Here is a 14169-nt window from a genome sequence, read left to right on the forward strand (position 1 = left end):
GCTGTGCTGGCTGTGGCCCAAATGAGCTGGGAGTGGTGTCTCCTATCCCTGGGAGACAGCAGAGTCAGGCAGGAAAAGGCTCCTGTTCACTATAGGAAGGCAGCACCACAACTGGTCTGGGTTGCAAAGCATTTGGGGAAGATGCCAGTCTTGCCATTGCAGCGTCCTTCGAGCCAGTCCTCGTTCACTGGGAAAACATAAAGGAGCAGGATGAGCCCTGGCCCATTTGAGTGGGGTTAGAAAGATTTTTCATGGCTGGAATTTAACTCTGGGCAAAACCCAGTGCAAGCCTGTACCTCCTGAGAGTATGAGCCTGAGACAGCACTGGAGAGACCACCTACTCCCCAGTCCCTCCCTGCAGCAGACTCCAAAAGCCTGGCCCAGTACAAGCCTGCAGACAGGGCTGGAGAGCTACCTTCAGAGAGAATATCCAGCACATCTCCCTTGCTGAACTCCAGGTCCCCCGGTCCCTGCGCAAAGTAAGAGTGCTGAGCCAGCATCCGGTAGAGGATGGGTCTGCCTGAGTGGGAGTCCGAGTCCTACAGGGGAAAGTCAGCATGGAGGTTGCAAGGCAAAGCAGAGACTAGATTAGAGTCCTGCACAGCAGAGAACCTTGTCACAGCCCACGTACCTGGCAGCAGAGTGTCAGCCTGCCATCTGTCAGCTGCTGCCACATCTTCCCTAGATCCTCCTCTCCCGAAACTGCACCCAGTTCTTTGCCATCCGAATGCCTGTAGCTGCAACGGTTCGTTAACACAGCTCAAATCATCTCACTTAAAGCCAAACTTGGAGGCAAACCTAGCCCTCTACCATCTTCAGTCTTCAAAGTCCCCTTTTTAAGCCAGCTCTGAGCTTGTCACCATGCACAATGACATGGGGCCAACCTGCATGCTCAGTGGGCAGAAACAGCACTGTCAGGGAGGGACACTGTCACCTCCTCACACACTTACTTGAGGGGAAGATCCTAAACTCTCCTGACTACAGTGTGTGCCCCCAGGGATGTCACAGTCAGAGAGACCTCACCCCAGGACCAACCAATTGCTCTGCATTGATCCTAGCGTATCTCAAAGGCTGAGCGGGAGAAAATCCAATATACAGCAGCTGCACCTGCACAGAGTTTTTTCTTCTGTGCCCCCATTTCCTGATCATGGTACAGTTTCCTGGGAAAGAGCCTTTGGACCTCCAAAGCCCACGCCCATACACTGTTCTCAAAACCAAAAGCCATGGCAAGGTTAGCCCTGCAAGGAAGGCTGTGTGCTCACATCTTTGGTGAACCTCTGCTAGAATGCTTTGACCCCAGTTAAGTGCTCCCAGGAGACCAGACGCAGTCGGATGCCTGTATCCTCAGGGGAATGGCTGCTGCTGCCCGGTCACACACATGTGCACTGAGAGCACCAGAGGGCCCGGCTGTGCCACAGCGTACCTCAGCTTCCCTCGCTCTGCCTGCTGGCCAAACCGCTCCCTCAGCAGAGCCCGCAGGTCTGGCAGAGATGGCACCTCGCCCGCCCTCACCACCACGGTGCACTCACAACACACTCTCAGCATGACAGGTCTGTCCATGCTGGATGAAGCTTCTCCTTGGGTTGGTGAGATCTGCTGAGAGACGTGGCACCATAAACAGTCTGGTTATTCAGGAGTCTCGTATCAAGAGAGCCGACACAAGACACAACCCCTCATGTCAGTGGTACCCTGTAATGGTAGTGCAGCACCAAAATGCAGATCTAAATTTCAGAGGGGGAACTGCAAATTCAAAGCCTGGGATCCAACATCCCTCCCATGACCCAGGAAGCCTGTTTCTGGGTCCAATCACACAGGTACCTCCCAAACCCAAACGTATATTAACGGGGCCCCAATTCCCCCAGGCAGCTGGAGACGTGCAGCCAAGTCCCCATGTTTTGCTGCCTTCTGTCTGAAGTGCAGCTGACAAAAAATTACTCCAAAAGCCCGACAAAGAGTGGTGGCAAAGACAAAGGGACCAGAGCTGATCTGCAGCTGGCACTGCCAGGTGCTGTCCCCAAGTGGACACAGGAATGATTCCAGCTCCATCACACAGAGTGGCTGGTAATGACAGGGAGGTGCATCAAAGGACATCATCCTGGAACACAAATATGAATGAACTGTGGTACCCAGACTGACAGGGACAGAAAATGCCACACAGGAGGAGGGGGAAAGGGACAGCAGGTAGTTCAAAGACAGTTCTCTCTTGCAAAACGGGCTGTAAAGTGTGTGCCTGAACACTGCTGTGTCTGGGGCTCTTGGCTCCTTGGAGGGTGCAAAAGGGCACTGCCCTGGTAAACCTCAACCTTGGGCTGCCTCACAAAATGGTCACAAACTTGGGAGTGGTGGAGGAAGGACCACACAGGAGCCTCTCTGAAATGGAAAAATGGGCAGAGGAAGAGGGTTTTTTCAGTGGTTTTGGGGCAGCTCAGGAATTTTGGAGTATCTGGCCAGGAATCTTGCACTTTTCACAGCCTTGATATCTTGAGGCTGTGCCAGCTTCAGCTTGTGAAACACTTTACCTTGAAGTCCATTTGGGCACCAGCATCATTTGCAGAGGCATCTTCTTCCCCAGGGGATTCTGCAGAACAAAACAAGAGCAGAGGAACAGCGCCTGCAGTCAGCAGAGGCCCCCGGCAGCTCTTCTGCAACCCACTAGCACACAGGCAGCCACGGCTGCAGTTGGACAACCAGCCTCCCCATGCAACCCTAGAGCGGGGCAGTGGGGCACAGCTTCGCATAACACCCATTGAGGTCCCTGGCCCGGGGGACTACCTGGCTTCTGCTTTGCATGGAGTCGGCTGGGAGGCACCTGGGCAGGAGGAAGGGGAATCCCATTGCTGATCTTCTGCAAGAGAACATCAGAAAGAAGTGAGCAGAAGGCACCGGAGACTGGGCAAGGCTGGTGTGCGTGACAGAGGCTGCAGCCAGTTATAAATTTCTGGGTGTAACCCCAGAGAGAGCCCCAGGGAGACCAGTTCATTAACTGGCTGGATGAGATGGAGCACTCAGGCTCTCAGAGGCCTCTGCAGCTCTCGTGGATAGTAGGGGTGATGAGAGGTTTGGTGGGACACTTCCTTGGCTTCCTGCCCCTTGCTGGGTTGGTGCTGCAGCAGAGGGAGGTTGCTCACGCTGCGCTGAGGGCTCTCCCCACCATATGCCAGCTCGCCTGGGAACTTGGGGCTGGTTCACAGTGACATCCATGGAGCAAATGCCCAAGTGTATGCTATGGTCAGGGATTCATTTGGAGGCAAAGAAAAAAAGTAAAATCATAGCAACATCAGAACAATCATTTAGTTCAAAAATCTCTCACAAGAAATAGAGGTCTGAGTTGCACTTTCCCACACTGGGTTCAGATGGAAAATTATTTGGATCATGTGTGGATATGCCTGTGGTGGAGATGGGAGATGAAGGAAGTTTTCCTAAGTCAGTGGTGAGAGTTTTAGGCTTAGGCGCATGGCCTCAAAGCAAAACGCAATGCCTGTTTAAGATATTACTATTCCACTGCAGGAGATTAACCTGCCCTTGCTCTGTTGGTGAACTAGAACATGTGAGCACTTCTCACCCGCTTCTGTGCTACACGTAGTGGCTGCAGACATCACAGGAGCAGGCTGGACAAACACGTGCCTCAAGCCCTCAAACTCATCATTGCGTTCCAGTAGCTCAACAAGGTACAGTGGGTCAGGCGAGCTGTGGCAGCTGCTCATCTTTGTGCGCTCCATCATCCCACAGCAAATAAGAGACAACACCACTTGTGATGCAAGCCACTGTGGCTTGGCTATGTGTCTAAGCCCCCAGATTTTGCTATAAAGAGATCCAGTGTACAGAAAAAAAAAAAAACAAACAACATTTTTCCTGCTCTTAACTCTTCTGTTGTTCCAGTTCAAGAGCACTTGGTCTTCACTCAAGGTGTCTGAGCTGAAACACTCTATGTTTCTCTTACACAGTTATTCTATCCTATGATAACCTTGCAAACAAATGTCCCAAATGTATTTTTTGGTTCCTTCCTCACCCCTGGTTGCCAGGTTGTCAGCTCACCCATTTATCCATCCTTGCGGCAGGCTCCAGGAGAGAGCTTGGCATGCGTAGCTTCTGCAAGGCACAAAGCACAGCAGGTGAGACCGGAGCTGCCGCTGTGGCAGACACAGCCCCAGCCCACCCAGCCCCACCTTCTGTTAGCCCCACTCTGCACTGCTTCTGCCCTTGCAAAACACCACTGCCTGCTCACCCTACTGCAACACGAATGTGCCCATGGAGGGCCCAGGGTCAGGCATGGTGGCCCATGTGGTTTGTGCTCAGAAATCGCTGAACAAAATCCAAGGGTCCTTTTGCATCTTTTTCTCCTGAAAGTAGTGGTGCCAACTGAGTGGCTGTGATGTAACAGACCAAACACCCACCAAGCCCAACACCCTGCTCCTAAAATGGATGCTTAGGAGGAGAGCAGCAAGGATGTCAAGGGATACCAGTCCAGCAGCATTTCTGTCTTCTGACAATCACTGCTATAGAGCTATTAATTTCAAGTGATCGTTGTGAGTAATTATGCCTTTTTTCCCCAGTGTCTATTATTTTACTTCTGTTGACTTTGAATTTCATCTGACACTTCACTGAGCAGTCAACCAGCATGTTCAAATACTTCTGTAATTGTTCACCGTTAGCTCCAAGTGCTTCAGGCAATGCTGAATGATTTGACTGTCTGCCATAGAACATGGTCACTTTCAGAAGCACTGTATCACTACCCCTATATTACTTTTTTTTAAATATAGGCAAATAACACATTCACTGGCTCAATCTAACCCAGGTATGCACTGGCTCTTTCAAAGAACTTTAAGTAGACGTGTGAGAAATGGCTTCTGTCAACAAAGTATTTTCCGTGTTGTCATATTTATCTGTTCCTATTCAGTCTGTTTACACTATAGTTCCCTAGTCTACAGAAAGATGTCAGATTTGCTGGGCTTTAATTCCTTAGGTCTTCTCTAGAGCCCTTTATAAAACCTGCCTGCACAGCTGAAACCCTCCCAAAACCTTCCCAAAGTGAACAGAGGAACTACACACCAGGTAGGGACTGACCTATCTCCTCGGCTCTGTTAGAGCTCTCAGGTGACAAATACTGCTCTAAATGGTGGTCCTTGGTGAGGTCTGTTATCCTACATGATTCCACAATAGGAACCCGTATGGTGGAGAGGACAAGTGCCCAAAAAGATGCCCTTGTGGAGCTACAGAGGCAAACGGCAGAGGCTGGTGGGAGCCAAGTGTCAGAGAAATCTATGGTTAGCAACTGGCCTGTGGAAATCAGCTCCTGAACTCATCCTCTGCTCTGCAGTGCTACAGGTGGTTCCCCAAGGAATGTGCTCAGAGGGTTGCAGCAAACTCCTGTTCACAGGCAGGGCTGTGGTATCTGCTGGTGGGGATGGGCTGGAATGCCCACCCGTTTTCCTTACCTGTCCATCGTGTATGGCTGTAGCCCAGCCATCCCCTCCTTTCATCAGCACAAAGACCAAACTGTTGGCTTTCACTGCCAACTTCTCCGAGTCCTCAGGGTAATAATGGGACAAAACTCGATAGTAGCCTGACTCACTGTTTCTGAAAAGAAAGAATGAGAGCACCTTTACTAACCCTAGAGTTCTGGTGCTGGACAGCTTTGATCCAGAACATTGCACCGATCCAAACTGGCACATGCCAAAAGTTTCAGGCGTTGGGAAATCATGATTTTCATTGCTACTCTTTGGTCCAACTGGCAACAAAAAGAGCTTGGAAAACACTGATTTCCCAAATGCAACTGCCCCATTTTCACGATACTAATAAACATCCTCCATATCAAAACAACTGTTAAACTCAGCCCTGAAGTACTGCTGGTACAATATCACCTAAAAAAATTATTTTCATGTTTTTTGAACCAGGGCTGATTTTGGCTCAACACAGCATGGCTGAGAGTGAGTATTTGGAGGCCTTGTCCTGGGAACTAGGATGGGACAGCTGAGCATCCTTGGCTACAGACAGGCAGGTGGCAGGGCCCACAACTTCTCACTGCTTCCATTCCCCAGCTAGGGCATGATCCATGCCTGTCTCCCAAGACTATTGAATCAACTCCTGCAAACTGCCCTGAGATTCTTGCATGAGAGGTGCTACTGAACTGCAGCGTCCTTTGCAGCCACACAAGCCTTTGCATGTTTGTTATTCACTCCACCCCCGGTGAGAAGTGGGTGTGGATCCCACAGAGTCTTCACACAAAGACATCAGAGAACAAAACATGACCTTCTGAACAGAAACAGGGGGAGAAGAGTTAGACCAGGGTAGAACTGAACACTTACCGCAGAGCATCAGCACTGGGTTCATACAAGCCCTGTTTCTGTGGGGGAAACAGCAGCATCTATTTATAACAGTACCTTATATAGCAACAGTGCCACCTTATTTACTGTCCCTCTGAATACCACACTGTGGTATTTTGTCTTTACTTTTGACCACATTTGTCACACCACAGCACCCTCCTCCATACCTTACCAGGATGTACCTTCTATTTCTCCCCCTCCCTCTATCCCATCAGGAGGTAACAAAATCTTTTCCCCTACCCTTGGTTCTAAGAAACTTGTATTACAGTGCAAGTCAGCCATGCTCATGCTGACAAATTTACTGAAGTGCTGGGCAAATGCATGTTGAGCACAGCAAAGACTCCACTGCTGTTCTGACATGGTGAAGAGACAAAAATTCATCTTCAAAGGGCTGGAGACTCCCACTGCTGAGTCCCTTCCAGCCAATGCTGAAGTCCACCACCTGGCTTTGACAGGCCCTGTGGATCTTGTCTGATATTGCACTATTCTTTTCAATAACATGTTCTTATCCTAATGGTGTTAGGATCTGAGGCCCTACCTGGAGCTCCATGACAGCTCCATTCCTTCTTTCACAGCTATGCCCTGCTCACCTGAGGCCTGAGAGGCTCGAAGCCGATGTACTCATCGTTGGGAATGATGGACGAGATCACCTGTCAGAAGACAAAGTAATGACTGAATCCAGGCTGGATGAAGAGAGTCTCAAACTTCATGCAAGGTTATCTACTCAGACCTGTTTCCTTCTGACATCCTAACATCAGACATGAAGTAGAGCGATGCATATAGTAGAAAAAGCAGAGCTGGATTCCCAAAACAGCTTCAGCTGTTGCTGTCCCTGTGTTTTTAGTCTTTCCAAGGTTTCTTTAAAAATATGTGAATTAATTGCTTTCCCTTCCCTTTATTCATGTTGGAGCTCTCTAGCCTGTGGCACTTCCCCTGATTGCACTGGTCACAGAAGGGATAAGAGAAATTTTCTGCTGACTTGCATTAAAGGACATGACAAAGCATTTGTCTCCCAAGTGCCTGCCCATCCCACTGGGAATGCAGCAGTGAGTAGGAGTGCGTTGGAGGAATGTGCTCCTCTTGAAAAAGCCGTTGTCAGCAAAAGGACAACCATGGGTTTCCCTAAGTACCTGCTCAGCTTTTTCAGAGGTTAAAGAGACCAAGATTGGGAAGGTTTTTTTAGCACCAAAGTGCATTTTTGATAGAAGAGGTAGCAATTCTTGCAAATTTTTGCTTCTGTGTCCCAGGTGCCTTGACTAGCTGCAAGCCCTGACAATCCTGCTCTTGGGTCTCCACCAGTGGAGTGTCCAACAGCAATGCTCTCTGGAGATGTCAGAAGGTGGCATGTTAATCTGCTTGCTGTTAACCTTAATGATCACATGCCTGTTACCTTGGGTTTACCCAGGAAATCTTTCGAATCCAATTGTTCAACTTCCTTCTTTCGTGGTCTGAAAAATTCCCCGAGAGGAACCTGCATGGGCTCTAAAAACAGATGGTCCTAGGGCAGTGAAAGCAGATAAAGGAAAAGCCATCAATTAATATTAAATGAAATATAATAGCAGTGAAAAGCAAGTATAGCTTCCCTATGTGTGCAAGACCAGCTCCAGGAAGATACTGGGGCAAAAATTATGGCTATGAACTTGAGAAAGGTCATTCAGGTTTAACAAGCACATGCAAACTAAGAGCTCAGCAGCCACTACCCAGTGTTGAGTCAAAGACCAACTCTGTTGGCATGGGAAAGGGGGGCAGTGGAGTAAGTTTTGTTAAACAAATCCTTAAGCAGTTCTATCTGACTTCAAATGTTTTTTTTCTCCTCTGTTCAATCACTGAGAGGCATGCTAATAGCAAATATAAACAATACACTAACGTAAAGCACAAACATGCTGCTGGAAGAGATAATCAGGTTAAAAAAAGTGATCATCCCTTAGAAAGGATACAAGTAAGATAAGGAAGTACGGGGGTAGCAAAACAACAAACCCTCCAGGAAGAGTCAGTCAGAGGTCTGCAAGTTGTTCCTGGTCATAAAAGAGTCTACAAGAAACTATTATTTAGAACCAACCCTGGAAATACCTTTATACTCTACTTAAACGCTAAATGTGATTGTCGTTAACATCTGAGCTGCCACTAATAGTCACTGAGGCCAAAGGAACTCAAAAAAGTCAGCCAGTGTCATGAAAAGGGAGAACCTCCAAATCTGCACTTGTAGGGGTTCTGCACATAAACACTACATAAAGCAACTTGTTTTACAATACAAATATGAATAGAACTAAGCTCCTGTGCAGCAGGGACTAGAAAGTAAACTTCCCAGCCTGGGAGTTATCCAATAATTCTCCGCTATGGTGTTTCTGTGCTATGAAGCACCTGGGGTTGATGGAGTTACTTGATTAGCTGAAGCACTAGTTTGGTAGAGCATTGCATGCAAATGGCTTAGACATAGTTACCAGGTCACCAAGCAGGAAAACCCGCATTCTTATGTGAATAAGCACATTTTTATCTCCTATTTCTCAACTTAAGCCCAATGCACATACCCAGGAACTCATAGAGGTGGTCTTACCTGCACCCGCTCAAGGGCCAGGTCCAGGATTGCTGCTCTTCCTTCAGGTCTCCATACAACAGCCTTATCTAGGGTGTCTCTGGCCTCCTGCCACTGCTGCAGCCGGCACTGCACTGCTGCAGTGCTGTACAGCACCTGGAGCAGGCAAGGAGGAAGCAGAACTCAGAGGGCTTAGACTGAGCAGACACCCAGCACAACTTACTGAACTCAACCAAGAAACAGGGACCAGGCGCTGAAACACCAGAGATCCAACAGCACCAATCTACTCCCCACTGGCCCCACAGGAAAGGCACTCTGAGCAACACAGACGAAAAAACTTCATAATCAGAGTGGAAAGAGATAAAAGCTGTACCTCCAGGCTAGTTCCTGGGTGTGCTGGAGCTGCTAGCTCTACTCAAGGCCAGGAAAGGTGTGGAGAACACCAAATGAAGTCTCTGGTACCACACAAGTTTTATTTTTATTCTATTTGGCTAGTAAGGGTTTTCCTGGCAAGTTGCATGGGTTTCTTTCTGTATGCAACTAGGTAGTTGTTTTGCTGTGCAGAGTAATTCCAACTCTCTTTCACTGCAAAAAAACTTAAACTATTTCAAGTGTAGTAGGCTGTGAATGTGCAAATTGTCAGTTGTAGCCTGTTACCCTTTAGCAGCAGGTAAGTATGTTCAGTGGTGAAGCGGCACGATGTGGGAGTATTACAGACTGGGTGTTGGAAGCCTTGATCTATATGCTGAATTAAGAGTGGGAGATCTCTTCTTGTCCCTGGCCAACAGTCTGTGCATGGAAAAGCTGCTGGTCTAGAAGGCAGAAGTGTGGCCTAAGCCTCGCTGTCAGACATGTTGCTATCTTACATGCTAGGGTTATCAGCTTGTAAATTGCTTTGCGGTAGCTGTCCCAAGCAGCCATTGGGACAGAGCTGCAGCTACTAGGATGCTTTTCCTTCACTCCTTAATCATGGAAGTAGAAGGCTGCTGTTTGTGAGTGGTAAGGAATGGCTGTCCTGAACATCTACAGAGATGCTCCCTCTTGGAGGGGCAAGGCAGCCATTCTCCCTCAGCTCAGAAGTCCTATAGCCTTGCAAGAGGCAAGTATTTATGGATTTTCAAACCATACAGCACATCTCCTCCCATTGAGAAGATCAGGTGCAGCATGTGAGAGGCCATGCATGGGGAAAGCTGATTGCACAGTTCTGCAGGAGGATTGTGTTTGCGTATTTTGAAAAAAATTTTTGAAAAATGAGCTGAAGGCAGATGTAAGAGCGAATCAGGATGCAGATCCTGAGTTCAGAGTGCCAGCACAGTGAGCACACATGTCCTGGCAATGCCTAGAGTGTGCGGAGCAAAGGCCTGAGTGTTCACACCAGAAAGGGAACCAACCTCCTCCCGATGGCCTCAGGGCAATCCTGCAGCCCTGCACCTTTCAAAGGGAACCTATTGTTTCTAAGCGTGTGTGTAAGCTCAGAGAAGGCAGTGCTTTGGCACTGAAACTGTTAAAAACAATGAAGTTTGTGTAATACCACAGATGCCAAGGATCGCTTCACCCTGCCAGGTATAAGGTGCATGAAAATTGACTGAGACTGAAGGACGGGCATCTAGGCATGCTTGACTTGAGTTACACAATGACTCCTCACTCTTGCGGAAGTAAAGAATTAAATATTCTTTCCTATATCTGCTTTTCAGTCTGTGTGTAGACTCAGGACAGAAGACAAAGTGAACCCTTGCAGTAAAGTACAGTTTCTAGGAGTCTTTTACATTCCAAATACTACAAATATTTACAATCAGTTCAGACCCGGATCTTTTTTGAACAGGATGTGGCAGGTTGACTCCATGTAACAGTGTAAGAACTGCAGAGTGAAGTGTTATAGATGCAAAACACAGCTTGCAGCCCAGTGTATAAGGTAAAACCCAGAGGTAATGTTAAGAGCAGTTGCTGCAGTTGGAAAGACAGGCTTTCATGCACCTAAGTTTCCTCGAGTCTTCATTATGGAGCATTTTTTTCCCACCTGTCTATACTTGAACCTATTTCAGCTTTCAGAGCTAAGGAGTTCACAAAACTTGGATGCATATTTATACAGACGCTAAACACCCCGAAGTGTTACTTTTCAAACTGTGTAATTCATTAAACTCTTTAGAGATTATGTTTTATGACTTCTATCACTAAGTTCCTTGAAAATAAATAAAAGCAGAAATTTTCTACTGTTCCAACATACTGTCTTGAAAAATCTCTTGGGTTACTAATGCCTACTACTGATTATCATCCCAGCAGAGGGGAAGGACTACTGAGACAGGTTGACCCTTACCTCCCATGCATAGAGTATGTGCCTCAGCCCCAACTGCTTGTAATCGATGAAGGGATTTTTTCTTAGATGAGTGAAGGCCATATTATAGTCAGAGAGAGCTTCTTTGTACCTACAATGCAGAGATGGCAGAAGAACATGAGACTAAAAAAGCTGAAGACTCTAAGAAGTTAAAAAACTAACTAAGCAAAAAACATATATCCTTCCCTGTGGCCTGGATGAGGAGTTGTCATCTTGCGACCACAGAAATTCCCTGACCTCCACTTGCTGGTAGTTAGAACAAAATTAACATGGTGTGTCTGGGATTATCTGCACGGTTTTACTGATTGAGATGAACAGGAGGTTTTGATACCTGAAATAAAGTCACAATTCCAAGGAGGAGAAAATGTAAAGACCAGTGATTAAAAAATGCTGTGAGCTCCTTGCCCAGCTTGCTGCAGGCAGTTTTGTCTCAGCTGATGTCTCAGGGGAGAAGCGAGGGCTGGGAAACCCCTGCTGCTGCTGAGTGTACATGCATGGTCAGAGCAATGCAAACAGAAATTTAGAAAAAACTCTAAAGATAAGGGAATTAGTCAGAATTTACACCAGCTATGCAACTGAAATCAAAACAGGTTCCCACTGAGGCTGCAGGTGGTGAAATGAAGGGTTCAGGAAGAACTGTGCAGCTCCCAAGCAAGAGCCAGTGAGCATGGCCAAGAGAAGGCGCCCAGGTGGATGTGAGTGGGTGGGAGCAGCATCTAATGAGGGAAGGAGCCCTGGGGTGCTGGTGGCTGTCACGTCCTGGGGGGGGGGGGGCCGGCTGTGCTGCCCGTCCTGCTGCACAGCGTATGTTCTCGGGGCAGGCTAGCTCCACTTCTGCTGGCTGTGGCACAGCGCTGCGAGCAGAGTGGAGCAGCTCCAGCATGCTGGCCGGGGCTCCACCGTCCCTGACTGCAGCTCTGCTGGAAGAGGCACAGAGCATGTAGCTGCCTGACAGGCCATCTTTCCTTAACCTTGGAAACAGTAAGTAATCAATCCCATGACATTAGTGGAGCATTCCCAACATTAAATCAGTGAGACTGAGATCAGGCCCACAAAATCCACTGTCAGCAGAGAGTGAGAGTCAGACACTATGGGCAGACTGCATTTTAAGGAAGGCTAGACTCACATGTACCATGTGAAGATACACCAAGCAGTGCAATTGTATTTTTTTTCTTTCCTGAAGAAAATCTGAATGGCAGCATAACCTCCTGGCAGCCCTGCATACAGGGGCAGCTTCTTTCTCTGTGTGTACAGGGCAGTAATGTCATCTATTAGCCACCCGTGGGGCTCTGGAGTTGTGCAGCTCATATCTTCTCAGCCTTATCAGAGATAGGATTTGATGACCTATGACACGGTTTACAAGGCCAAACTGGACTTTATGAACTGTTTAAAATTGCTGGAAGAAGTGAATTTTTGAATCATAGAATCATTTAGGTTTAGGAATCAAGTGTGACTAAAAGAAGAAAACCGAAGACTGACGTGGACATGCACCTCGCTTACATTTCCAGCTGCAGATGGACAAACCCTCTCTGAAAGAAGCCAACAGCTAGGGAGTTGTCCTTCGCAATGGTTTTATCAAATGCCTAAGGAGAAAAACACAGACACATCCCAAGGATCAGTTAGGATCTCCCCTGTCGATGCCTGGGTGTATGCACGCAGCCAGCCACATCCCGGCTGCACTTGCACCGGGCACAGAAGCCACCTCTGGGCTTGTGACCAGCTCCTCTGGACTGACAAGTGCAGGGCTGAGATCCAGGCTGAGGGCCAGCAGGCAGTTCCAAGTCATCTTTCAGGTCTTGGCTCTGTATGAGCCTCAGCTTTTATTCCTCCCTGGGAAAACAGACTGGATGAGTCCAGCCCAAATGAGATATGTTTGCTGTCCAGCACCTTGTAATGAGAAAACCACATTGCCTGGAGAAGAGTTTGCCCTGACAGTGGGAGAAGCGGGACCATGACAAAGAGGGAAGGCTGTTCGAAGCAGACTACCGTGGTGAATGAGTATGTGAAGGGGTACAAAGGAGAAAGCTGAAAGGCTTCACGCTGCACCTACAAGTCAGTATTTCTTGTCCAGTTTCCCAGTTAACTACAGGCAAGTATTAGCAAAGCTGGTAGCAGCTCGTGGCTGATGGTTCAAAGTAACGCTGTGCTGGGAAAATTGTCTTAATGTCTTTCTGAGAAAGCTAGGTGTGCTCCTTCACTTATCATTGCAAAGAGATGGTAGGTAGATAACGAAACAAGCCTGAAACCCTGGACTTTCCTGGTACTGCCTAGACAGGGATAGCATTGCAGGGGTGAAAATATGTTGCAGGAGGTCAGGGAGTGACTGTGCCTCCTGGCAAGGTGGTGGCTGGCTTCTCCCACAACCCCAACAGCACACCCTGCTTTAACAGTCTGCTTTACTGTGCTATAAAAGAGAAAAAAATAAACAACCAACCGCTGACCTACACGGAAGCATAGCTGAGCTTCCTTCCCAGTCGATGCCCATTCATCAGGGCTAAAAAGAGGCTCTTGAGCACCATTGTGCTGTGCTCACTGTTGTCCATTATAGCAGCTGCCCTGCCTGGGGCTCTGCCACGGCCCCTCCAGCACAGCCTGAGCTCTTCTTACTGCTAATTAATAAACAGCTTAAATACACCCCCCCACTGGGCAGCTGACTGACAGCCAGCCAGACATGCAGACGTGCTAGGTGCTGTAATAAAAAGGCTTTTCCTCAGGGCTCTTGCCTGCCTGCCTGCACCCGCGCAGGCAGCTGCTCTCCCTTTCCAAAGGGCAGCGGTTTTCCGGCATAGCGGTTTCTTTTTGGCACTTAACCGCTCGTGTGGGGCCGTTGGGGCACACGGGCGGCCGCAGGGCCCCTGTTCTGTGCCCGTCACCCCCAGCATTCGTGCTATTAGCTGGACATGCGGGATAAGAAACGCTGGCTTTTAATTAGTTCGACTTTCAGCCTTATTCCCTCAAAAATCGAAACGGGAGAGCCGTGC

The 14169-nt window shown here is 48.3% G+C and overlaps 1 protein-coding gene across 1 annotated transcript; it reads right to left on the reverse strand.

Moving 5' to 3' along the window:
* Nucleotides 1-89: 89 nt before the first annotated feature.
* LOC104618693 (NADPH oxidase activator 1-like) lies at nucleotides 90-12771 on the reverse strand (the record flags this gene model as incomplete). The annotated part of the gene is made up of 14 exons (XM_010284350.1): nucleotides 90-187; nucleotides 392-539; nucleotides 632-737; nucleotides 1424-1593; nucleotides 2520-2578; nucleotides 2773-2845; nucleotides 4036-4089; nucleotides 5436-5577; nucleotides 6306-6343; nucleotides 6914-6973; nucleotides 7714-7821; nucleotides 8878-9012; nucleotides 11171-11279; nucleotides 12689-12771. Coding segments are annotated over 14 exons (1383 nt in total), but the record flags the coding sequence as incomplete, so codon positions are not given.
* Nucleotides 12772-14169: the final 1398 nt, after the last annotated feature.

This window comes from Phaethon lepturus, unplaced genomic scaffold, assembly GCF_000687285.1.
Source record: "Phaethon lepturus isolate BGI_N335 unplaced genomic scaffold, ASM68728v1 scaffold50413, whole genome shotgun sequence".
Lineage (NCBI taxonomy): Eukaryota > Metazoa > Chordata > Aves > Phaethontiformes > Phaethontidae > Phaethon > Phaethon lepturus.